Source organism: Typopeltis vanoorti, chromosome 21, assembly GCF_054136105.1.
Source record: "Typopeltis vanoorti isolate ZY-2024b chromosome 21, IOZ_Tvanoo_1.0, whole genome shotgun sequence".
Taxonomy (NCBI): Eukaryota; Metazoa; Arthropoda; class Arachnida; order Uropygi; family Thelyphonidae; genus Typopeltis; species Typopeltis vanoorti.
Window position 1 is genome coordinate 51,994,770 of NC_143569.1, and position 26,059 is coordinate 52,020,828.

General features: G+C 38.3%; 1 protein-coding gene across 2 annotated transcripts in view; it reads left to right on the plus strand.

The window, feature by feature from the left end:
• LOC150094852 (caskin-2-like) overlaps positions 1–26,059 on the plus strand; it is a 378,559-nt gene that overhangs the window by 100,354 nt on the left and 252,146 nt on the right. The window contains exon 2 of one of the 2 annotated variants that reach the window (XM_090411520.1): positions 10,196–10,247. In XM_090411520.1, the coding sequence (XP_090267646.1) occupies positions 10,196–10,247 (52 nt within the window). Of the gene's footprint in view, positions 1–10,195; positions 10,248–22,137; positions 22,201–26,059 lie in introns of those variants that run through there. The other variant, XM_090411521.1, reaches the window with a different exon arrangement.

Here is a 26,059-nt window from a genome sequence, read left to right on the forward strand (position 1 = left end):
TTTTTTTATGTGGCTACCATCCACGAAAGGTTATTACTAAACCTATAGTGCATTTTTACCGTTGGTGAGCTGAGGATTTTTTTTCCTAATTTTTATCATTTTTTATTTTTATTTTACATAGTTCGGAAACCCTGCTCTAGAGACTAAACATGGAACTTTTTCCACTTCAGGCCTCCAATAAGCGCGACGGTGGTCTCACACCGGGCTGTGAAATTCATCTTCATTTGCTTACGAAGTATTACCACTCTGTCTGCATCACCATTTTTGCGTTTTTGTTACTTTTCTTTGTAAGTTCATTGTCGTTCGTCTTTCTTTTGTTGATCCGTCACGTAGAAACTGCGTACCCACGAACAACATGCATGACTGTGATAGTGCTGCTACCTAGTGGTGATATGCTGAACTTTACAGTTTTGACATAATTCGCTAATATGGCCATCTTTACGGATGAATATTACTAATTTACAAATAAACAATTTTACTTTTTAGACCTTAGATCAGGGATGGCCAACTACTTGTCCTTTTGGAGCCAAAATAATTCCGATAAGACTTAGAAGAGCCGCAACGACCGATGCGATGGTCCGGGAGTGAGTGTGCACATGGCGAGATGGGTGGTGGGGAGAAGGGGAATCAGAAGCTATGCCTGCCTGCCACAACACGTTAGTTACAATTTATTAAATCTAAATATAGATCTGTTTTAAATGATGAACATTTGAACGAGCTTGTAAGAACTGTTTTGACTAATTACACACATAATTTTAAGAAGCTTACTAAGAAAATGGATACAAGGAAGGCCTCTACTAATAAACAAGTAAATATTTTCCTGGTAGAGTTTATATTTTCCTGGTAGAGCGTGAAGTGACGCGAGCCGCATGCAGCTCGCGAGCTACGTTGTAGCCAACCCTGTCTTAGATCATAGAAATAAGATGGCATTTGAACACATTTTTCACTTCCTTTAAAAACAGGTGGTTTTCGAATAGTAATTTTAATTAGAGGTCGTTTTTTGCCAAATACGTAAGCACCTATTAGATTCATTTGGTCCGTCTATCCGTAATATATAAGAAGTCTACTGTAGCCAAACTCTTTTTAATTTGGTATTTTAAATGTTGATTAAAATCTGTGCAAGAATAGTATTACGAAATGGACCTTTAATGAATAAACCACTATCATTTGCATATTTTTTAATATTCAATGGAGAACAAGAACGAGTTTTTGTAAGCTACCGAAGCATGAAGATTGATTTAACCTAAAAAAAAAAAAATGGCGAATTTTCGGACGATGGTCTCTTAATTTTTTTGCTTTTCAAATTAAATATTATTTCACCAACTAGCCAATCAGATGGAGATGTTGCTGCACTAGATATCCTTGCATAAATATGTGTCGGTCCTCGATTTTGAACTATAGGATTATTTTCCTAATGAAATAGATGCTAGCTTATCTCTTTGTCTCTGCTACCATTCGTAGAAACTATTGCACGTGAAACATTCCCACACATGAGTTTATCACCCCCCCCCTCACACGAGTGTATGGAGTGCCGAATCTGTCGTAGTCTCCGTTAGCATCCTTTCCCCCTCCTCCCCGTTTCTCCCCAGACCTGATAACACGCTCCGCATGCCTTCGGAAATGTGACAGGAAATTACCCCACCAACCATTCATCTACATTATGATAGGAGCGCTCACCTCGTGGTCTTCAGAGGAAAACGAAGAGCAGGTAATAACCTGACATCGTTGCAACTTTAATAAAACTCTCCCAGCAGAGATTATGGACACGGCAGGGGGATGGTGAGTGAGAGAGAGAGAGAGGGAAGGAAGATCTTTGTAGGCACTCATACACACGCTTTCGGGGCTGTTACTGTTGTATATCAGCAACTTCCTCCCTCCCCGTCGTCTGCTGTAAGGGTCCTCGAGAATTTGTTAATGTAACGTTGGAAATTACAGCCTCGTCCGGAGATCGACAAAAACATTAATGTGCGGCTTAAATACCGTGTGAAATACGGTGTACTCTGATTAGCATACAAATGTGCGGGATTGTGCGTATTAAACTAATAAATAAACCCATTTTGATGAAGAGTTATCACCAAATGAAGGCGGTTAAAAGGTGGTACTAACACGTTCATAAATATTCGGGTTTCGATCTGTCCGATGAAATTGAAAATGATCAATAGATGGCGTTGTTATTACCCTATTTCGATATTCCTTTTATTTACTTTAGTTTCGAAAATCTTCTGCAAGGTGGACGCCATGGCATCATCGTTATTAGTTCATGAAGTGTCCTGTAGGCGGCACCACTGGAGTCTTTTTAATGTTTTTACACTTTAGTTAAGTCATCTGCTGTTTAAAAAAACGCATTGTTTTCTCCTAGCTCCATCTGACGGGCTATTTTTGCAATGGACAAATCGCATTAGAATCCTTACTCAACCAGATTCCGATCTGTTGGTTTGGACATTAAAATTCCACATTCTCTTGGGGAAATTGACCTGTCGTATCGCCAAACATCCGAGGTTATTCTGAGTAATCAAACCTCAAATTATTATCGTGGAAATGAACCTCCTGTTCAAGGAAGTATCGCTTCTGTCTTCAGAAGGGATAGTGTGTGTGTGTGTGCGCGCGAGGTTTCGTGTCGGCATCCATTTGTCACAGGTTGTCCCTGGAGGGTGATGCGTTGATGGAGGAGGCAAAAACTAGGCTATATTTATTAACGCTGTTGTTAATTGTAGTGTACAGGAAGCCTATTCATTTTTCTTTTCTGCCTCTGGTGGTATGCAACATTAATTTTTATTCGGGGTAAAGGACCTGAAGGATGCGTGGACTGCATACTGATTTGTACAGGAGAAACATATCTGTATAATGTCATTTTTTTTTTAAGTAGCAGTAAAAACCGCATGGCATCATGGTATTTGTTTATATCTGTGTTCAAAGTAAATAATCGCTTTTTTAGACCTAAATAATACCGGTTTTATTAGTTTGCTTGCACTCCTCATCAACAATGATATAAATATTGCTCGTGACGTATTGTGTAGCTATTTTAACAACGTGATTTCCCATTGTTGAGAACGTTGTGCTATCACCATGGTAGCCGGTTGCGTTACATTGTTCGACCGTATGTTTTTTTTTTTTTTTTCGTGAGATTTTTATCTCATTTTACGTTTCTGCCCAAATCACGACCAGATCCCGTTGACCGGAGCAATAGGGCAGGGTTTTGAACCCGAGACCTTGGATTTACACTCAATGTGAAACAACAGTTTAACTTTGAATCTTTTTTTTTGTTTTTGTTTTGTTTGTTTTGTTTTTGTCCTTCACGTCACACGGAGAATCGATTTAAAGAAGTGTCTACCGGTAGTACGTGCTTGACAACCTGTCGTTACATAGACTTGTCGTTACGGATAATTGAGCAGGGGGATTTTTTTTTTTTTTTTATTATTGTTTAGTTTATTTGCTTTGTTTAGGTACGTTACCCTTTAATTTCTACGTGACTCGCCCAACCGTTGTTGACCTTGTTAACAACAAGCCTTTGGGCTTTCTTTGTTCTGACATGCTGCCACCTGCAGCACGTTTATAAAACTATATAATCCCATCACGTGACCTCAAGTGGTGTGTGTGGAGAGAACAATACTTTCTCGGGATTTTTCTCTATGCGAACAACAGGAATATAGTACCCGACCAAAAAAAAAAAAAAAAAAAAAAAAAAAAAAAAAAAAAACGTCTGCAATCACTACCCATTACCCAATGGATGATCGTCTGCATCTACTTAATGCCTTTATGAACTGCTTGGTTGCATACAATAGCCGTCAGTGTTGGCGTATTTGTTACTGGGTCAGAGGTCAAATTTCGACTCGATTGCATCGAACAATGGTTCTTTTGTTTATTAGGATCCTATACTTTATTGCTTTGTAAACTAAGCACACTTCAGTTTCCTATTCCAATTTTTTTTTTTTTTTTCACTCTCTCCATAGAATGAACAAATCACGTGGCTGACATTTCATCAATTGCGTTTGCTTCAACCCAAACCGGTTATTTTCTCCTCAACATTAATCAAAGCGTAAATCATCAAAGGTGAACAAACTAGTGAAGCGATCCTATCTACGAAGTGTGGCTGTTAAAATAATGAGCCAACAAATATGTATGGTTACATTCTAATTGACTTTCTCTTCAGTAGCATCATCGAAGGAAGCTATGCACTTAAGACAACCATTTGAAGACAGAGATTCATGTTTATATAAAGAATTCTTACTGAAACCACATTATGAACTAACACATTGTCTTCATATTCAAATTTTCCATTTAATAAACTTTAAATATCGAAAACATGGCATAGCGGAATGGAACTAGATTTTAATGAAATTCAACACACGAAATAATAGTCATCCCCCCCCCATCTTCCTGCATTTCTATATGTTTTTTGTTTTAACTAATATTTTCTGGAAGTTTTCTCTACATTCTAAGTTCTATTTACAATATTTTTCTCGTAATGACTTTTTAACAATGTCGTCTCATTGTTAGAAACGTCATGCTGTTACCATGGTAACCAGTTACATTACATTTCTTGATGGTTTACTGATTAGAGTATCTTTTCAGTTTCATTATTCCACAATGTTTTATGATCTTGTTGTTTTCAGTATATATTTTGACTCTTTAATGATCCCGGCTGTCCATTTATCTCTCCTACTCCTATCTGTCCCCACGAATTACTCCGTGGCTTGTAACATGCTGATAGTTGGCGCCATCAACGTCATATATCGTATCAAGACAGCTTGCCAACATCCACTATAAGGGCAGAGAAAACTGAGGTCAAAGTTTACCCAACGTCTTTTTGTACGCCATCTGGTGACGGATGTGAGATAAGTCCTTTTCCTCCTCCCCTCAAGTCACCGATTGAAGGGTGGTGATTGCTTCTTCTCCCCGGCATCTTTTCTAGGGTTTCCTGAAGGTGTCGGATAACTGGCGACTCCCTGGAAACGGGTTGAGATAAGAACTTCAACTTCTTAAAGAGAAAACGCTATTCTTTCGTTGCGCTCCCCCCCCCACGTCACTTCCCACCTTACGTCCACACCCGGAGTGACGTCATTAATAGATAAAGCAAGTCGGGCGATAAAATGGTGTCGCCTAGCGAAGTTATCGCCAAAGATGTTTGTAGTGTGGATGTCAGAAAGTCGTGACAGATCGACGCGGTTAAGGCGTTACTGAGCAGTTCGGTTCCGTAAGTTATGGGAATGTAAGTGACACGTGCAGCTACTTATGGGCACTGCCAGTTTTGGTATATATCTGTATATCTTGCATGAAACGTTTAAAAAAATGACAACGGCTTGTTTATGTACCAATGAAGTGCAAAGTGAAGCAGACGCCAATAAATTTAGTGCTTGAAAATACTTTATTTGGCCAATGAATGATTTAATTTTTTTTTTTTTTTTTTAGAATGAAATATACACCAAATATACACCATGAAATATTTTGTTCATGCCACGTGCTATCAGATCACGAAATTATTAGTCATATGCGTTCCACGAGGTGTACATTTCTTTGTTGCACGCGCACATCTTTCCAACAATGTAAATGTTTGTGTTTCTTTTTTTTTTTTCTTTTATTCTTTTGCAAAGCCAGTCTAGCTCAACAGCCACGATCACTCCAACGAGCAAAAGGATTTTTTTTTCCTCTTTCTCGCGCAGCTGCAGAATGCCAGGATCATGAAAAACGCATTCAATAATCTCGTTTCCAGTAAAGCGATGGAAAAACTTTCTTTCTTTTTTTTTTTTTTTTCTTTCCCCATCTATTCTCTCTGGAACCTTTTCCTTGTAATGATGTGTGGCACACAACATCAGCAAACACAGACAGCGGTGGCAAAGAAACCCGCATACTTGCAACTACTACGCCTCTCTTCCCCACGCACGGGCACATCCACCCACACAGCAATTACGTCTAATATCTCGTGTGCTGGGAAAGGACGTCGTTCCACGCTTACGGACGGAGTTGAGTATTGGGAGCTGGAACAACACGCCTGCTTCTTGACAGGATTTCTCGATTACCTCACCAGAGGGAGACACTCTCTATTTATGTATTTATTTATTTATGTTTAGGGAGACTATTCCCCATTTTTCGATATCGAAATGTTAACAGCCTAATTCCTGTTACGCCAGTTAGAGGGCACTCTAATCGACGTTTAAGAATGAACAGGTTTAAAATCATACTGTGTGCAATGTTGCATTATAATTATATATTCTGTTATAGAATATTAAAGAAAATTATATTTAAATTAAAATTTTCAAAAATTCTATGTAAAGTCCCAGATTTATAAGTTTTCTAACAAGATTTGCAAATACACCATTATTTATTATATAAATATTAATATATGTATGTAATTAAACAAAAGAAGGGGAGGTTCAGGAGGGAATCGACCGTGAGATGCGGTGATTAATACCCATGGAGGGTAATGGATAGCAATGCTGTAGCCAATGATGTTCTAACAGAGGCTCGACTATTGCTCTTACCCTCTTGCCATGATCAGAGCTTTAATAGCTCAATAACACCTTATCTCTACACTGTCCTCTACAGATAATGGGGAAGAAATGGGGAAGATGAAAAGCATTTTTGCTTCGCCCCTTTAAGCCAGTCCTGATCAGGACAAAAGAAGAGTTAGAAGATCACCCAGTCCCTTTTAGGACTTCCAGGGTAGCGGATGGCAATGCTGTAGCCAATGAAGTTTTAACTGAGGCTCGGCTAATGCCGTTACCCAGCCATGACTAGAGCTTTTAGCTCAATAATACCCCATCCACACAGATTCTCTTCATTCAGATGACGGGATAAAGAGTCAAGGACTCAGCCCATCGCCCATTCTTTTTAGAACAAAAGAAGGGGAGGTTGGATGGATGTAACCCTGAGAGGGTAATGGATGGCAATGCTGTAGCCAATGAAGTTCTAATTGAGGCTCGGCTATTGCTGTTATTACCCTCCTGTCATGATCAGAGCTTTAATAGCTCAATAACACCTTATCCTTACACTGTCCTCTACAGATAACGGGGAAGATGAAAAGTATTATAGTTATGTGGCGCAAAATGACGTCACAATTAATGATTGTAAGATTTTGAAAAAAAATGACAAAAAAATTAAATTAGCTATTTCTAAAAAAAGTTGCATATTAAAAATATATTTCTTAAAAATTATTGTATTTTCATTAGCAAAATTTCCAATCTCGTGAGTTTATGAAGTACACCTTTTTTTATTATTAATAGCTCTTTTCTTAAGGGATAAGATTCTGTGTTTGCAGTTTTGGTGATGGAGTTGACTGTAATGATTTACTGTCAAGTTTAAGTACTTTCGTATTTAAGTAAATTTATTAAGTATGTTAACGCTCAAAAGATAAGAGGTGAATGAATGATCAGAATTAAAAATTCAAAAACGAAGTTTTTTTGAAATTATTTATGGACTCTCACCTACGAAAGGTTGTAAAGCTGTAGTATATTAGTACCGTAGGTGGGCTAAGGATTTTTTCTATTTTTGTTAGTTTTACATGGGCTTTAATTTTTTTTAAAAATTATTTTAGAAAATTCAGAAATCCTGTCTTTGATACCAAACATGGAAAATTTTCAAACTACTTCAGAGCCTCCAATAATCAGGGCGGTTATTTCACTCCGGAGGGAGGGGGGGGGGTGAAACAACCGAGTTATCCAATCTCGAAGTGAAGAGATTTCCCTTTCAGAAAAAAAGCTATTTTATCTCCTTTCAAAACAACCAACAACGTAGAGAACACACACACAGTCAGTACGCGTTGTTTATTGGCCTCGTGTATTTTGCCTTGGATAATTCCAATAGATTGCATGTATTAAAGGGAAACATCTTATCTTCCTAAATTCCAAGTTTATCGCAATTTCCATATTAAAATATGCAATAAAAGCCGATAAAACTTTATCCAATAGCTGCTAATTAAAACCATTAGCACGAGCTGTATGGCATAGAATGTTTCGCCCGCGTTACATATTCCTAAGATATAAACGCGATTCCAGAACTGTTTGCTTCTTCTACTGGTATCTGGAATTCAAACGATCACTTTTATTAACACTTCCTGTATCTGAATAATTTCTTAAAGATGGTTTACCACAATAATAACACTCTGGCATGACTATCCTTACATAAACATTGCAATTCTTGTCGTTTTTCCTGACGATATTTTTCAGGATATCAATTCTCCCCTGCAATCTCGTAGTCCATTTTCTCTCTTAGCTTTATCTTTTCTAAAGCTAGGGAGCTGCAAGTTCTTACTATTCTCCACATGAGATTCTATTTGCATGTTTACTAAACGCCTACGTATGGTAAGCAGCGCCGCAGCGGTCTGATACCGCATTACTTCATAAAAGATAACGTGTTTCCCCTTTGACTGCCTGAAGTCTTCTCAGCATAGCTTATGTGTTATGCAGGGAAGCCACTTCTCGCTTGCTTCTCTGTATAGCTTAGTGGTAGTTTCTTGCTTGAATTTATGTGGGAAAAAAAAAAAAAGAGTCCGTATTTGCAAAACGGAAAAGGGGGAATAGAATGGATTATTGATTTTTCTTGCGATAATAAAGAGATGCGTTAATTAAATATAAAGGAAACAAAATTGGTCCTTTTTTTGGTCAATTTAATCGGAGTTCATAGTGGATGCATGGCATATCTCGGGATTTTTCGTGCTGGTTTTCATTCCCTTTCAGCGTTTCCCCCATTGACTTGGTTTTACAGGAATCGCAAGGACAGTAGCTTGTCTGCGTCTGCATTGTCCCTGTCCTTGTACACCTATTATTGCGTCATCGATTAGTGGCACTTCTCCATAATTAGCCACTGTTCAGAGTTTTCCCGGCATCTACCGCAGGTCTGTGTTGTCTCCCTCCGTTCTTTCATTGATTGCACGTGTGTCAGCGATAAAAGGAGACGTCTGCGCGAATTTACAGCGTCACTATTGATTGGTAAGATTCGTGCAGGAAAACACTGGATAAAAAAAAAAAAAAAGAGGGCTTTTTTTTTTTTTTTTTTTTGGCGCGGGGCTGATTTGTCGTCAACTAATCTCGTAAGACCAGTGTGGAAGAAGACGTCTGCTCAGGGAAAAAGAGAAATAAGAACGGTTGAGGGATGGGATTGAGAAGTAACGGAGGGTGGGAGGAGAGAAAGAAGAGAAGGTCTTCGGTTCATTTTTAAGAAAGGTTCAACTTTGTACTCTTCGCTCTTTCTTCTTCAAAAACATCTCTGCTCGCTTATGTAAGATGCATTGGGGGGGGGGGGTGAATAATGAACTTTTTAAAATTAAATTAAGGGTATTTATTCAAATCTTGTGAGGATTATATTTCCTACTTTCACTTACATGAATTCATCACAAAAAATGCTGTCTCCAAAATGTCTCGCTAGATGGCGTCTAAAGGTATTTTTAAATGAATAATCTGATTAACAGTGGAAAGGCTGCGTTAATTAGTTTTTGTTATAATGGATTACTTGTTATACCCAGTCCGAGATAGGTAGGGGTTAATACTCTCTCTAGACTTTTTTTTTATATCGGGAATTGGATGTCAAGTGTGTGCGTGTCCTTGTTAATAACAGTAAATTATGCTAATTAGGATTCATTATCGGCAAAGGAGAAATACTGGCAACTAAAGAAGCACATGTGTCCATACAAATGCATCTTTATTAAGTTCCACTCGCAATTTTTTTATTATTATTATTTTTGCAGATGATAGCCGAGCTAAGGGAACATCTTGGATTATCAAGCTGTTCTAAAACAAAAAAAAAAAAAGTGATTGCGTAATTTAAGTATGTTTTTAGATACTTTTTTCTATACGCAGTCACCTATTAGGATCACTTTGTCCGTCTATCTACATCCTCATAAAAAATCGATCCCAAACAGTAATTATCAAGGATTTGATTGTTTAATATAAGATTTCCTAATCCCAATTCGAATGGAAAATCCAGCATTACTGTACGTGAATAGAATGGAAACATTGATCTTACTACAATGAACAAAACTGCCAACAGTCTGTTTTTGTAATTAATTTACTAATCTGGTTCTGACAGCTAATAGTAAGACGATTTAGTTGTATTTATGGCAGTATTATTATTTTTACACGTGATATGTAGTTGCCTTAGTAACGTAAAATCCCATAGTTGCAATACATCTAAAAATGTCATACTCATCTATTAACTGTGATGGAATTAAGCATTCTTATGCTGTTTTTTTTACTTCTTTCAGAATTGCTTGGAACAGGAAAACGCATCAATGTGAATGCCCAAGACAGCGATGGGTAAGTAATTTTAAATTTTATTTATCTATTCATTTCTTGTTTTATTTTCAGCATGTTATATTGTGTTGAGTCTGCCAACTTGTGGAACAATATCAACATCAGATCTTCAGTGCTGAGCGCTCAGGTATGAATCGAGTCCTATTCTTTCCCTATCCTATTTTTTTATTCTCACGCGAAGCTCTTTAAGAAGTTTACCCTTCGTATAAAATAAATTAATAAAAATGAATTTATTTCATACCATTTTATAAAATCATTCACTTGACTAATGAAATAAAGGTTATATGAAAAAAAAAAAAAAACCCTTAAACAGTGTTGAAAAATGAACAAAATTTTGTGCTCAGAATTGTGCTCAGTTGACCGTTCTTTGCAAAGGTACGTCTCAGAACTATCAGAAACACATGCTTTTAACGTACTGCCTGCCTTCAGTGAAGCTGTAAGGCACGTGCCCCCTGTCTATCGACAGGGACAAAAAAAAAAAAGATATCCACTATCAATATCCGTGAGTTGGGAGCTCTGGGCTGGATTTTATGGTGCAGATGGCTTGAAGAGCAGCTGTCATGCACAATTAACTGGTGCAGTCCGCTTACCCGCCAAGGTAAAATTGGGGGGTAAGGAATGAAGGGAAACTTCACAAAGCCGTCTTTAAATTGCCGCATCTCCCGTTCGGAGTAGGGGCCAGTGAGACGCGGGAGTAATATGCCCAGCACAAAAGGAGTCTCCATTTTTTCCCTTTGTGCACCAGTAATTGGATGTCACAAGTGATAAGAACGGGGACCGCCTTTGTGGGCTCCTGTAGCGTCTGCAACTATCCCTACTGTGGAAAGAAACGTTCACAAAACTTCTTAGATGCTACAAAAAAAAAAAAAAAAGTTTTAAGTCACCATAAAAATCGTTCGTGTCCTGTCGATATCATTCAGGTAATTGACTACTCGAAATCTTTCATTCTGCGTTGCACTTCCTGCAGAGGGCAGCACCAACATCCGTGATTGGTTTATAAAGTAGTTCTTAACAATGCCTTTCATTTTGTTGTTTTCAAAGGTTTCAAACCTTGGAATCTCGAGGGGGGGGTTGCTTTTTATCACCATGTAACCTTTAATTAATTATGCAAATGAATATATACGAGGTGGTATCATAGTTGGCGTTCCTAACACTTTCTGTCCATCATTCTGGTTTATACCTTGTAATCGGGGGTGAATCATTATTATTATAGCAATTAGTAGACGATTTTCAGTGAGCATGCCCAGTCCTCGACTCGCACAATGAGTGTGGATCAAGAGACTACCCGGGAGTGACCTACTGCGCGTGAGGCATTAGGTCGTATCAGGACGCGTCATGAATTATTTATGTCTATGGTAATTGCTCGAACCGTTACCTCATGCTTGTCTCCTGCCCAAGTATTTGACGCTAATGAGGGTCGATATGGGAGCCGTCGCCTTGCCCCTTCCGGTTTAAACAGGGCGTAAGGAAGTGGTGGCTCGTCGAGTGGGCTTAAGCAGTAAATTTACGTTCTTTATCCACACTCATTGGTCGGAAATAGCGATTTGCTTGGGATGATAGACGATCCCTGTAATAAACTTAAAGATTAACTTCTTTTTTTTTTAAATATAATAATAAATATTTCTGCGTGATGTTTAACTTGTTAAAAAGTAGCTGCAATTTTCGACGCTTCAACGTAATTATAACAATTGTGTTTTTTTTTTTTTAAACTGTTTTTGTATCAAGAATTTTTCCTTTGATTGCTTGACTGAAACAATGGACTTTTTAGTAATAACAAAATAAGCAGACTGGTTATTTTGTTATTGCTTGTGTATATTTCTGCGATCAGTACCCTAAGGACTGTTCTCATGCCATCGGAAAGCTCGCGCTAAAAGTTTTCATTAGCAGCTATTGATGAAACTATTGTTTGTATTAATTGTATATATTTCGTCTTGACAGAGAATTATCATTTTTCTTGTTATAGTTTTTCTCTTTTTATGAATTTTTATTCGGTTTTTTACCTGTCTGGAGACCAAACATGGATTTTTTCAAGCAACCAGCTAGTAGGGTGGGCGATAAAATTACCTAAAAAGAATCACATCCATCCATGCCCACTGCAGGAGGAGGATTCAAACCGGCAGCCTGTTGGTTGGAGAGCAGACACCCTAACCACTGAGCCAACCAGGCCCAGTGGTTAGGGTCCAGGGGTCTCAAACTCAAACGCAGCAAAGGGCCAGCCAATTAGATGTATATCAGACGCTGACCGTATTCACTATTATTCTGTGAAACAAAACATAAAATAAAAAAAAGAAAGGCCCTAACAAAAGCCCTTTTGTTGACGGGCCTTTACGACTTACGTAAACAGTTAAAAATGGTTATAAATTTTAAATTTATAACCATTTTTATTTTTAAAATTTAAAAATATAACAAGTTCAGAAAATATAAGTTCAATTACATTTTATTCATACTTCAAGTAAATTATTTAAGTACATAATTTTGACTTACAAAAATAAAGATTTTTATCTACGAGTCCTTTTTTTAATTTGATTCTGCTTTTTCGTTTCGTGTTGCAATATGAAGTATTGCATTTAATCTCGAATCTTTTATCCGTGAGCGGAACTTTGCTCACATACGTAGGTGCTTCCATAGATTGACAACATTTTTGCACAACAAATTTTATATTTGGGATATTTACTGCCGAGTATTTATAAAAATTTGGATGCCAACTTCGTTATATTTATTTTTTAGTTCAGTGTTGCACTGGAGTTCAATTACTGCCATTTGTAATTCTTCGCCAACATTTTCAGTATTAAATAATGGCTGCGTGACAAGTAACTTCCATTCAGTGTTGCTAACATTTGATGATAGAAACATGGTACAAAGAATTATAGTAATAAGTTTTACTGTTGTTTAAAGCTGTCATAAAACATTTAGAAGTTCGAATTTTTTTCTGTTTTAATCCCCGCAGGATGTTGGAAACATTGATTTTCAGAAAAGAAATCATTAAGGTCGCGGGCCGGATACGAAGCCTTAGTGGGCCGTATTCGGCCCGCTACTTTGCGACCCCCTGCTATAGTCGTTTTGCAAGTTCTAGTTGTATTACTGACCGTGTAGCGAACTTCTCTGCAGAATCACTTGATGGTAAAAGGGGTATCCGGAGAGTTCCATCATCGCTTCATGGTTCTATACAGTCATCCAACGCAAGCAGCTTTAATTTTGAAACCCTAACGGTTTGAATTTCTATTTTATTGATTCTAAGCCACCACAGCTTCTATTCTAACGTAGTTTCATTTGAACTAACCTTTAACATTTAGAATCGTATTGTATTTCTGCCTATAATTTTTTTTTTTTTTTTTTTGGGGGGGGGTGGGTTTCTCCAAAGGAATGTCTTAATTTTTTTTAGCATATTCTATATCATCTAATCCTCTTTCTCTTTCTATCGTTAGTCTTGCGCCCGCACTGCCAGGAACGTTTCCCTTGCAACACGTGCCTATCGATCCTGCAACACCACGAGATCGCATCTCTAAAATCTCGTTACTGTTAATATAAGTAAGGCCGCTCCATTCTCCTTGGTCGTTGACTCGTAGTTCACCTACCGACGTAGGGGAGTTTGTGTGTGGTGGTGGGGGGGGGAAAGAGATCCCTTAATGTTCACTTTTATTACAGCAATGTCTTACCTCCGATATTAACTGGTGTGCCTTTTGGATGTTGCCTCGAACATCCCTTTTCATGTCTCTTTGTTAGTCCTATAGACAAGAGTCATAATTACTGCTTGTTTTGCGATTTTGCTTGTCCCTTCGGCTTTCCGTACTCCGTACGCCCTTCGGAGAATATTTATAGGCATTTCGTCATCGACCAACGACATAACCTCGCTCCCAGGACACTAAACGTATTGCTAATTAAACGGACAAATGGATAATTTTTTTTTTCTTCGTCATCTTGCACTGATGCATAATTCCAACTGAGCTTTTCCAGCCGTTACCTTGACAACGTGGAGTACCAAGAGCAAAACCGATTCACCGGAAAATGCTATTAAAAATGTCAGATTTAATTTTTTATTACTTTCAGTTCAGGAAGGGGGAAAATGGGGTGGAAGACGAGAGTGGATGTAGAAGGAACAGTCGCCATTCAGTTGCACCGCCTCAAGGATGTGCATCCTTTTATGACTTCATAAATTTTCGCCGGCGAATTTTACAGCTGCATGGTCGAATGGAGGTGCATGACGAGCTTTTTAATTATTTTTATCGGTTATTTCGTTGGTTCCTTTTAAAACTGGAATGTGTTGGACATGGGACCATCAGTTAATTAGTGTTAAATCAAGTGTTCAACGAAATCGTTTTTTTTTTTTTTTAAGCGATTATCAAAGGTCATCGAGAAAGGTCAGTTGACTACCGTTGGTAGGCTTATTGGTAGAGACCACGATGGCGAACTATCGTGTGCCGTTTCTTGTAAAAAAACAGTAGAAAGGTACAATATTTACCAAGTGATGGAAAGCTCTTGACTTTCTTAGTCCCCGAAGTACCCACACGTTTCCTCGTCTCTATCCATTTATGCTAATGCATTTTTCATGTCTCAAGAAATTTGTCAAGAGGGTGGAAAACGACACCATTTGTAGTGATTTTGAATACCTTCGCTTAGAGAAGGAAAAAGAAGATATTCAAAGCTCTATAGATGAAGGTAAAGCTGGCCAACTCATTGCGTAAAGGAGATCGAGTTTCTTATACACTCATTGACGTCTGTTATCTATTCAAAGCTTAATTCATGTGATCTGAGTAATAATATGCACACCACAGCTGATCGTATTACTTTATGGTTTGTAAGTAACGATCTATTTATAAACAACCAGCTCTTTATTGTTGTACGATTGCAAAAGCTTATAGCATAGATGTGTAAATTGTTGCCATGGCAACAGTATCTCGCTTCCAAAAGTCTTAATTAGCGACTATTGATAAATTTATTGTACTTTTGTATGTTGAACATATCCACTGCCTCATAAGGTTGCTAGAAGGAGCAAGATATATATATATTTTTATTTCCCTTGATTATGTATCAGAGAAGTCTGTGTAGCTCAGTGGATGTGGCGTTTGCACACCACGGCGCTTGGCCGCATGAAGGAAGACTTGGTTTCGAGTCTAGTCGGCGACTAGAGGAAATTTTTCTAAGCCTTTTTTCGACCGGATCCCGAGTTAGTCGATCTCTGGCACGGGCAAGCGGGTTTTTCCTCCTGGAAACTCGGGTTTTTCGTCCCATAAACTCAAGAAAATCGACCGTAGAACCCACATTATTTCAAACATTAAATATATTGTGTTAGGGTTAGGGACCACGAGATGGCGGCACATTTGAGCCGTCTCTCTTCACTGCGTACCGCTTAACTAATGATAGCCTTGGGCCATTTATCTCTGATTGGCACCAGTGGAGATTGAACTGCCCACTCAGTCTCCAAAAGTTAGATAGGGCCAAATGGCCTCGCCTACTCCCGTATACGGGAATAAAAAGACGTTAGCTGATTTTTTTTTGATTATGTATCAGGTCAAACCCACTTAAGCAGTCCGCCGAGGTGGTTGGGACACCAACTTAGACATCCACCCCTCTATTTGACACAGAGGAAGACCAAGAAAAAGATGAGCTCTTGAACTATCCGGCATTTACCAGTTGGCACATTACAGAATAACTTGGTTCATTTTAATTTAATAAACTTTATGTCCATGGGTTGTTATATGAATATTTCTGTGTATATTTCCATATTCATACATGAATAAAATGATGATGATGATGAGCATGGTAAGGAGTTTGTTTATTCGACAGTACTTGTTAAGTTAATTGAATAGCTGCGCAAGAGATTGCTTTTTGAAAAGTTATCATGTTAATCTTTTGTTATATAAAGTTAATTCACACAAAATTTTCAAAGAACACCTTCACAGATTGCTGTCGTTTTAAAATGTGAATCTCACCTACGAACTCTGGAAATCGATTGTATATTATCACCATGTGTAAGCTGAAGGTAGTTCGGAAACCCTGCAGTAGAGACGAAAGATGGAACTTTCTCGAGCCATTCCAAGCCTCCAATAAACAGGGTGGTGGTCTCACACACTGGGCAATGAAAATTATCTGCCACCTAATGACATTGATTCCGAAGGTGGAATTCGAACCATAACCAGTTAGGCAGAGAGCAGGTATCCGCTCGTCTAACCAGCTCATCGAATTCATTTATTTAAATTATATTCATAATGATGATTGAAAAGTCTTGTAACTTAGAAGGAATCGTGACTTTCCCATATCAACATAAAAAAAAAAGTATATTCCGTTTATGGAGTATACTTTATATTCTTGTTTCTTCCCGGAGCCCGCCGATTATACTCCAAATATAACGGATCAGTATTTTATATGCAAGGTCTCATTCTAATATAGTTCCTTATAGGGATATGTGTAATAATCCTAATCCAGTTTTTGAATGCGCCATCTGGCGGCCGTAAACCAAACCCATCATTTCCATACCGTTCAGAATTTTTTATGGCGAATCAACAGCAGTTCTGAAAAACGGAAGTAAATCAATCTAGCCGAGCTACTGCCGGTGTTTCAACATTCTTGGAAGTTCTCCAGTGAGTTGCGTTGATGCGTTTCATATTTTCTCAAGACAAGACGCTCTTAAATGCCTTAAAGCAGATGATGTCAGCCTCAGTTTTCACAGTGACTCAATGAAATCCCCGTAAACACAGCTGTAATAGGCAGCGAAAAGGAAGGGGGAGGGGGGGATTGAATTTTCTCTCGTCAAGTTTTACGCAAGGATAATGGGCCGTTCCAAATGATGCGTTGTGTTAACTGCAATATTGGCTCTGTTATTTATTTTTGTGATTTGCAGAAGATAAATCCTCGCTGCACCGATTAGAAGGAGGTTCTTGTCCTCGGGGGAAGAATCCCGAACAATGCGAGACGGCGTTGTTTGTGTTGGAAAGGAACTATTGATGAAATACAACTGCCGATCTCTCCTGTGGTAGCTTGGCGATGGAGCTACGGAAAAGGAAGGAGAGGGATGATGCGGGGGGGGGGGTACCTGAAAGGGACGTGTTCGTTCGGAGTGTCATTTGTCATCTGTGTTTCTGTTTTTAAATAGATCTGTCTCCGTAATAGCAGTGCGTAGAGAATGGAAAGCGTGGGAGGGGGAGGAAGGTTGATGGGGGAAAGGACACCTAATCTATTCTGTCTTTCCGTGGGCGTTTTGATAACGCGCTCGTGATGTAAGGGTGCTCTGTGCAGAAGAGGGCGGAGCAAAATAACAACAGTCCAGAGATGCACTAGAAAATTGCTTCAACAGTGTTACGTCAGATCTTCCACCAGACGGCGTTAGTGTTCAAGTATTTGCTCTCGTTCTGTAGTTGAAAAATACTAAGATTGTATTCGAGGCAGATAAGGTCCGAAGTGTCATAAAACTCGGTTTGAATAAATTCTAATGTAGGATTGTCAGAGTTGGCACCGTCGATGATATCGAATCTGTCAGTGCTGTTTGTGTTTGGCATCAGGGATTTTTGTTCGTTAAATCGTCAAGTCGAAAAGTGCTACTTTCAAACTATCTCATACATAAAAACCTAATTTAAATAAAATTAGAAATAATTGGGAACTTGGGTTTTTGTTGATCGTATACATAAGTCAAAAAGCAGTTGCGAACCCCATCAGTTTCTTTACTCCATATTTAATCATTTCAAAATGGGCCCCTAAAAACAGTACTTTATTAATAAAAAAGTGATAAGATCGTTAAGAATATGCCACAGACAATCAGCTTTCCCTTTCATTAGCGATAGTGCCTAAAAAAAAATTGACAATTGACATTTATTCTTTAAGGGTGAAGCAAAATGCTTTTCATATTCCCCGCTATCTGTCGTGGTTACAGTGAGGGTAAAATTTACGAGCAGTTTGCTCGCCCTGAATGGGCATGGAGATTATGTATCGCTATAGGAGGCTAATATAGTTTTTGGTCTTCTATATTTTAATATGTCCGTTGGCTCGTATGCTGCAGCTTGTTGAACCAAATCGTTGGGATGTGTGGACGTCTTTAGAAAAAATTTGGAAGCTAAGGATTGTAGATAAGAGAGAATATAGGGAATATTTGTGTCTCTGTGGAGTTGGCTGTTTCTAACATACCACGGGGCGTTCAAAATCATTCTCAAGCACTTGTTCTGCACTCGCTGTATCTTAATAATGTTAGTATTAGAGGTGTGGCTCCAGGCTGGAGAGGCATAGGTGATTATAGGACGAATCGTCATCTGGTATAGCTGCAATTTGATTCTGTTGCTGAGTTTGCTATTTCTATTAATTAGCGGGTAGATCTGAGCTATGGCTTTAGATGATTTTGCACATGCAGACTTGATATGTTGGTTGAAAGATAGCTTTTTGTCGAGAATCACACCCAGGTAATTTGTTTCTTTCTGCCAGGGAATTTTAGTATTGAATAGTAACACATCTCCAGCAGGAGACATTGGCCTTTTTGAGAAGAGAACCGCTGAGGTTTTCAGGGGGTTGACTTCCAATCTCCACTTGGAGAACCAACCCTCCAGCTTTAGAAGATTTTCTTGAAGCTTTCTGGTAACGAAGTGGGGTTTGAGAGATCTGGTTAGTATTGCCGTATCGTCCGCATACAGTGCTAAAATGGAAGTCATCGGATTGTGTGGGATGTCTGACATGTATACAGAAAACAGCAATGGAGCCAGTGGAGATCCCTGCGGCACTCCAGCAAAGATATGGCGCTGGGACGATGTAGAACCGTTAATTTTAACTTGCATTGATCTAATCTGAAGATATGAACGGATTAGATCCTCAAAAAAATTACTTCATTCAAAACTAATATTCTTAGCTTATATTCATATCTAAAAGGTGTAGCTTGAATATTTCTAGTTTTAAATGGAGAGTCTAATTTCCTCGGTCTTATATGAACTTTCGGAGTAATAAATGTCAGTATTCTTTTAATAATAAACAAATTATTAAAATATGTTAATTAAATAAATTTATTTTTCAGATTTTTAGCGCCCCTTTTCCCTCAGTGTCACATCTCATGTATGATGATGAATAGCTGTTTAATCCTATAAAAAAACAAAAAACAGTGAATTATATACACAGATTTTATTTAGCGTTTGATATACAACGATGGGTGGTTTATTAGCAATATCTACGTAATAGTGTTCGACCGCCAATCTTGATACGCTCGGGCATCGACCATGAAGTTCCGGAAATTCCCCCCCAGGTATCGTACCCTAGGCTATCTTGTTGAATTCCTGCGTATCCATTAGATTTGCTAGAGGAGGTCTTTTCCCACGAATATCTCGTTCTACCACATCCCAGAGTAATTCTTTGGGGGATGGGTGGGGGAGGAGGAGGAAGAGATTGAGCTTCACTGACTCATTGGGAAATTTATAAAGCCAGTATCATATTCCTGATTGACACATGTTTCTTTGGCAAGTTATCCTATTGGAAGTCTGTCCCCCATTATGTACAGTAAATAATCCACATGAATGGGTGCACTTGTTTGAGACGATGTTAAGGTGGATCCATCCAAGATTAATTAGAGGAAGCCTATTCATCCTTGCTCTGTTGGTATCATTGAGTCTAAAGAGTGTCATTGAAAAACGTGTCATACCATTACTACACTATCAACTTGTATTTTTGTGACCAAGTATGATGGAGCTACGACTTCGTATTGTGTTATATCGTATATAGTAGTGTATTATATTGTGCTAATATCTGCATAAAATAAGGGAACCGAAATGCATCGCATTATATGACCTTTCCCTGATCCTCGGTTATCTTTTCCTGATATTTCTTTGCCCACTACCACAGCTCTGTACTACCCTCAATAGTTGTCTGCTCTTACTTTCCCACTTCCTCTACCCCCCCTTTCGGGACAGCGTCCGATTCACACTGCGATCACATCAAAAAAATAAAATAAAAGAAATAAAAGAAACCCTTCCTTTTATTTAGTTCCTTTCTGGTTGTACCGTACGTCGTTTGACTGATTGCAGCAAGTCTGTTGGACTCGACGCTCCTCTCAATCCTTGATGCACATTTCGTATCGATGAGCTGTTTCGGTCACGTGCTGATGTTGACTTCATATTTTCTGATTTATCATTTTATTCTTGTTAAATCCGAGTTATTATCCTAGCAGAAAAACTGTCAGACTGATCGCTCTCATTAAAAGTAACTTATCCCACTATCTTTTCTCATTATCAAACGCACTTGAACGCAAACATCTACCGCCTGCCCCACACATTGTTAGTCGCCTTTCTGTTCGATTCCACTTATCATGGAGAATGTCTAATATTTTCCACTAGTGACTGTATAATATAATATCTCAGTGGATTTAAGTGGAGCATTTTTAATCTGTTATTACCAGACATTGATACTGCAGATACCAAGGCGTATAGTACGTATCACGTGCTGTTATCAAAATACCACTATCGTGGCATTTGAATTATTTCTATCACTTAAAGGCGATGTCCACAAATTTTGTTTTCATAACTGGAAGCATTTTCACTACAAAAAAAAAATCAAAAATGGAAGGAAAAAGATCAAACACTGCAGGCATCGAAAGAAACGGTTGCCATAGTAACCAACCAAAAGTCAACGGCGCTCCACCGAATTAGTCAAGTCTACTGGCCTGGTAGATGACTTGCAGATAAGTAAACAGAGTTTCTTGGAGACTGTACATGAAATAATATAGCGAACTATGCCCTTTGTATAATAGATAATCTCATCAAGGGATTTTCTAAAAATTCTCCTCCCCTCTCTGATAAAATATTTTCCCCTAAAGGAAAATACTTATCAACTTCACGAGATGATAAGTAAAGTAGTTCTATTTCGATCCGCATTCATCTTTGGACTGTGCCCGCAGCCATTATTTACCTTCCCCAGGAACTTCGTATAAAAATTCCATTTTGTAGCGCAATGAATAATTGGCCATTAGGATGCAAGCTGGTTGTAAATGAGGCTTCTTTAATACTTTTCGAAGGCCCTTTTCCAACTTCCTGGAGAGAGTGGTTTGGAATCTCTAAGCTGTTTATCGCGTGCTTTAATAATGGAATGGACTGCTGATGATCTGCGAAACATTTACGACCTGGCAGTTTGATTACGGGCAAATGACTCGGAGTTATGTGACAATTCGTTGTTATAGTGCATGCTCCGAATATTCCATTTGCTCGCTTCTATTTTACATGTGGCCAAAGAATTTGTGATAGTTGAAACAATTCGTGTAATTGGCACAAAATAAGAGTTTATGTATATATTTTTTTTTTCTCTTGTATATTTCACACGAGGCTTGAATCAATAAAGCTCGTGAATCCACAAGAATGGAAACAATGCTGTAGTCTGAAATATACTAGTTGAAAACAGTTGCGCGTGCTGAACAATTGTTGTTTTTTAATTCTTGGCAAATTTAACCGAATGCTCTTTTTTTTTGTTTAAATGGTTATTATTACAATTTTTTTTTCTTCCTCTGAGCAGTCAGACGATACGAAATAATGATTGCTAGGCGTAATGTTGCCGATTAAATAGCTGCTTTTGTGTTTTACGTGCAGGAAAAGCGACCTATCTATGAAATATCACGCGTATTTACTTTCTGACACCCGGAAACTTTAATTCCGAATGGCTTTGAATGACAGTAATGGCTAAGATTAACACAATCTCAAGTAACAATGCAATCAATTCACTGCCTCGCGATGCAAAACACGGCTCCGTGAAAAGACCATTATAGAAATCATTTGCTGTTCTTCGCTAGCGGGAGTGCGAATTAATTGTTGGAAATTCAGTGGTCCACTTTATTACCGTTTTGTTCGCTGCTATTAATGCGATTGTATTAACGTTGATGCAAGGCAGCTATCGCTTTCCAGGGGCCATTTAGGTGATCGCCGTGGGAAGTGTAGTTGAGTATTCCCTAAGCTACACAAGACCGGATTGGGAATTCATTAGTCGTATTTAATGCGTAACATTTGATTTGGTTTGTAATTTTTATTTATTTATTTTTTTTAAATTTTTATTTTTTGTAGTCTAAAACGAAAATAAGTACCGTAATGAATCGGAGTAATCTGCTTTGAGAGGTGTCTTTCTCTGTCATTCATTTGTCTTTCTTTTCAGTCTTCTTGCCGCAGAAAATAATTAGTTGAAAATGATGTGCGTTCATCTTTTTGGTGACGATAGATAGATAGATAGATAGAGAGAGAGAGAGAGAGAGAGAGAGAGAGATTAAGTGAAATAAAGGGGTTACAACGAACAGGGAAGAAGCACAATATGAAAGAAGAGAAAATCAGAGAATAATACAGGCAGAGAGAGAGAGATCTCACGAATGTCTAGTCGTATCCATGCCCATCCTCATCCTCAAATGACCCAGAATTATCCAAAAAAAAAAAAAAAGTGTGTTTTCGAATCCCACAAGCCATAATTGTTGGTATCGCTGTTTTGCACTTACACCTGAAACAACTAAGGCTCTATGGCAAATGTGTCATTATGTTTGAAAAATGCGCGTGTTCTCTGGCCGATTTGCCTGTGTTGCTGGATGAAAAACGGGAGTATCCGGAAGGGAAAAACTCTCCACCTTCTAAATGAGCTTCTAATAGCTTGAAGACTTTATAAGGCATGTCTTAACAATAAAAAAATATTCGGCAAAACAAACCCTTAATATTTTATGACCTTGGTGGCGAAGTTCCCTAATTCCCTTCTGAAACCGAGTTCAAAGCGGACTACCCCTTTCGCAATTTCACCCAATCAAGATCACCTCTTATCGGCGGGTTCTTGACCTTTACAATCCGATGAAGACGTTGACAGACTGCTTTCTTTGGATTACTGAGTTCGGCTAAGAGTTTACTGGTGTCTTGTGGGCTGGTGTGGAATCCATTGAGAGGGCGGTCGTTCGTTGGTTTTAGAGAGCGACGTAACGGACTCTAAGTTTATCTTAACTGTTTTCAAAGCGGCGTGTAAACATTAAAAAAAAAAAATGTTTATAATGTGGTCCTGTCATGCGCCCTAATTAGCTCCCCCCCATGTCCGTGGAGTTACCTCAGCGTGTTAACAAGAGAAGGTTGCTGAGGCCGCTCATCAATTTGCACCGGTGCACTTGTGGTCGGATAGTGTGTACGACGAGGTAATTTCCCGTTCTCTTCGCGAGTCTGACGGACTAGAAAAGAAAAAAAAAAAAAAAAACTTCTCAGTATAGTATGAACAACGAATCTTTTTTTGATGTGTCGCGAATTAATTGCATTCAAATTTGATTGTCTGACGTCCCGTCCCATTATTTGGTGATTTATGTGCGAACCATCGGCGCATGCTGGGAGTAGTTTGCATTTATTTACTTCTTCGCAGAAGCACGGTTGTCATGGTAACCGAAAAGATTGTTTAAACCCCTCCTCTCTCGCCTATCTAATGAGCGGCCTCTTCCACTGGGACAAGCCGAGGAATTTCTCACATCGTCTGCCATATTTACTGCCTCTGTGGTGCACCATAGCGAAGTATAAAGGGAGGAATGCGCGGAATGGTGTTGGTGTGGAGAGCTATCTCGCGTTGGTCAATAGTAGAATTAATGGACGCTATTGAGAACGCTTGTAATTTACGTTCTCTTTCCCCTCCCCCTCCCTGCAACGGTAATTGTTGTAAATCCTCACTTTGCCGTGTTGGTGGATTAATGTTAATTACCTCTTGGTACAATTCTAGTCCGATTTCAGACTCCGAAGTTCCTTTTCCCTCAGCGGGATTGATACGAATCCTGTTAGCGATGAAATTGAATTCGGTGGCCAATACTGCGTTGCTCGTAGATCTTCTGGAAAATATGAATAGCTCGGTGAGAATGGAAGGGAGAATTGTAATTGATAATAGGAACCCTCTTGGCCGTCGTCTGTGTGTGTGTGTGTGTGTGTGTGTGGCCGATGAGTTTGAACGGTAAATTAGCAACGGCATGCATACCTTTCTAATAGCATGACCAGCCTTTCTATTACAACCCCCCGCTTCCTATTCCCCCCCCCCCTAGTAAATCGATCGGCTTCATACTATTCACAGTCGACTAGTGTTAACCTTCAAGTTTCACACATTCTGAGTTGTCCAGTGTTTACGAAGGCCCATCACTGGAAAAGTAACCTTAATATGATCGATCATGTCTGCATTTTCCTGTTATTTGAACCTCTAAGAGCTAATTTAAGTAAGACAAATATCCTTGAATATTTATCATTAATTATTATTATTATTATTGGAGAAAAAAAATCGTTTAACAATTTATTTTTCAAAATAGGCAATAGTGAAACCCATTCGTGATTGTTTATTTCACTCGTTATTTCACGTGCCAATTATTATTCATATTCGATTGTTAGGTTTTAAAACTATAACAATGGAATCAAAATCAATTGTTAATTTTGCCACTAAGATATTGTACTTTTCAAGATTGAAATAAACATTTACAGATTTATTTTTTTTTATAATCCCATCCGGGCCATTCTGGACGAGCTTCTAACTAATACAATAACCTCATCCATCACTCATTACGTTCTAATTTTTATGGACCTTGTTATTACATTAATTTCCGTTGATTATTACTTACTGTGTTAATGGGACAGCGTCATATTTCAAAGAAACTTTGTTCCAAAGCTGTTACATTGAGTTTTTGTCTCTGTGGAGGCCATTCAAGTTTTTCCACGGCATTTTCCTTAAACTGTGTTGCAATAGCACACGCAGTATGGCAATGGTGCATTGTCTTGTTGAAGAGACCTGATGTGATTCATAAGATCTATATAAGGCAAACAGTATCTCTGTTTACCTTATATAGCAGTGTGCATAAGAAGGATTACATATGAGTATGTTGCCCATTTATTATTTCATCTTAGTGTATGTCGTCGCATATTATCCAAAGCAGTCTTTTATTGGCTGACATATGTGTTTCTTTTAGCAGGCAATTTCGTCGATAAGCATAGCATGGCAGTTTCCCATTGTTAGATGATTAGTATGATGAAGAGTTTGGTGATAAATTTTATTTAATTGTGGAGAAAGAACCCGAAATGGGGATGTTACGTATTTCATTTGTTGAGTATACTTTGCCTTCTTGTTTATGGACTAATAAAAACGCGAGGCATAGTTTATGTTGTACCTGTAAATCCTTCTCTAGGCTTTATAATGCCGCTTGATAAAACTAAAGCCTTTCAAGAAGGTGATTTCTAGTCTTTTGAAGTTAATGGCAAACAGGAATGGATTGCATAAGTCATGTCAACTTGTTTACACAGTTAGGAATATACATTTTTGTATTTAAAGATTTCTTTGATTTTTTTTTTTTTTTTTTAATTTTAGATTTCTTTCGGTGGCAGATGGCCATTTTGAACAATAATACTTCAGGTAATAACTGTCACGAAATATGATACCAAGTAAGATGTGTATGTGTGGATGAGTCAGAGGAATCTCAAGAAGTGACGTCTTAATGCATTTACTTAGGAAGGTTAATCTTCCTGTAATAACAGTAATAAGAAAAAATAAAACTGTTGGATATCGAAATGACAATAAATGAGTGTTAGAGGATAAAAATTGCTGTACATGTGAGTAATAATACAGTCAAGACTAAAATATATTTTTGGTTATGATGTAAAGAAGAAAGAAGACTCTTGCTGTCTCCCCCCCCCGTAGGATTATCCCAGTAATAATGGGTAACACCATGTTGCTTTTCTATGCAGCTATATTATCTGTTTCACTATATATAGTCTATGGCTAGTTTTGTGTTCTTCAGTGGGAAAAATCACGCGCATTAACTTTGACCACCGTGAAGACAAACACACGCATTTGTTCTAAATATTGTCAGGACAGTTAATCGCGGTTTTATTCAATATTTGTTG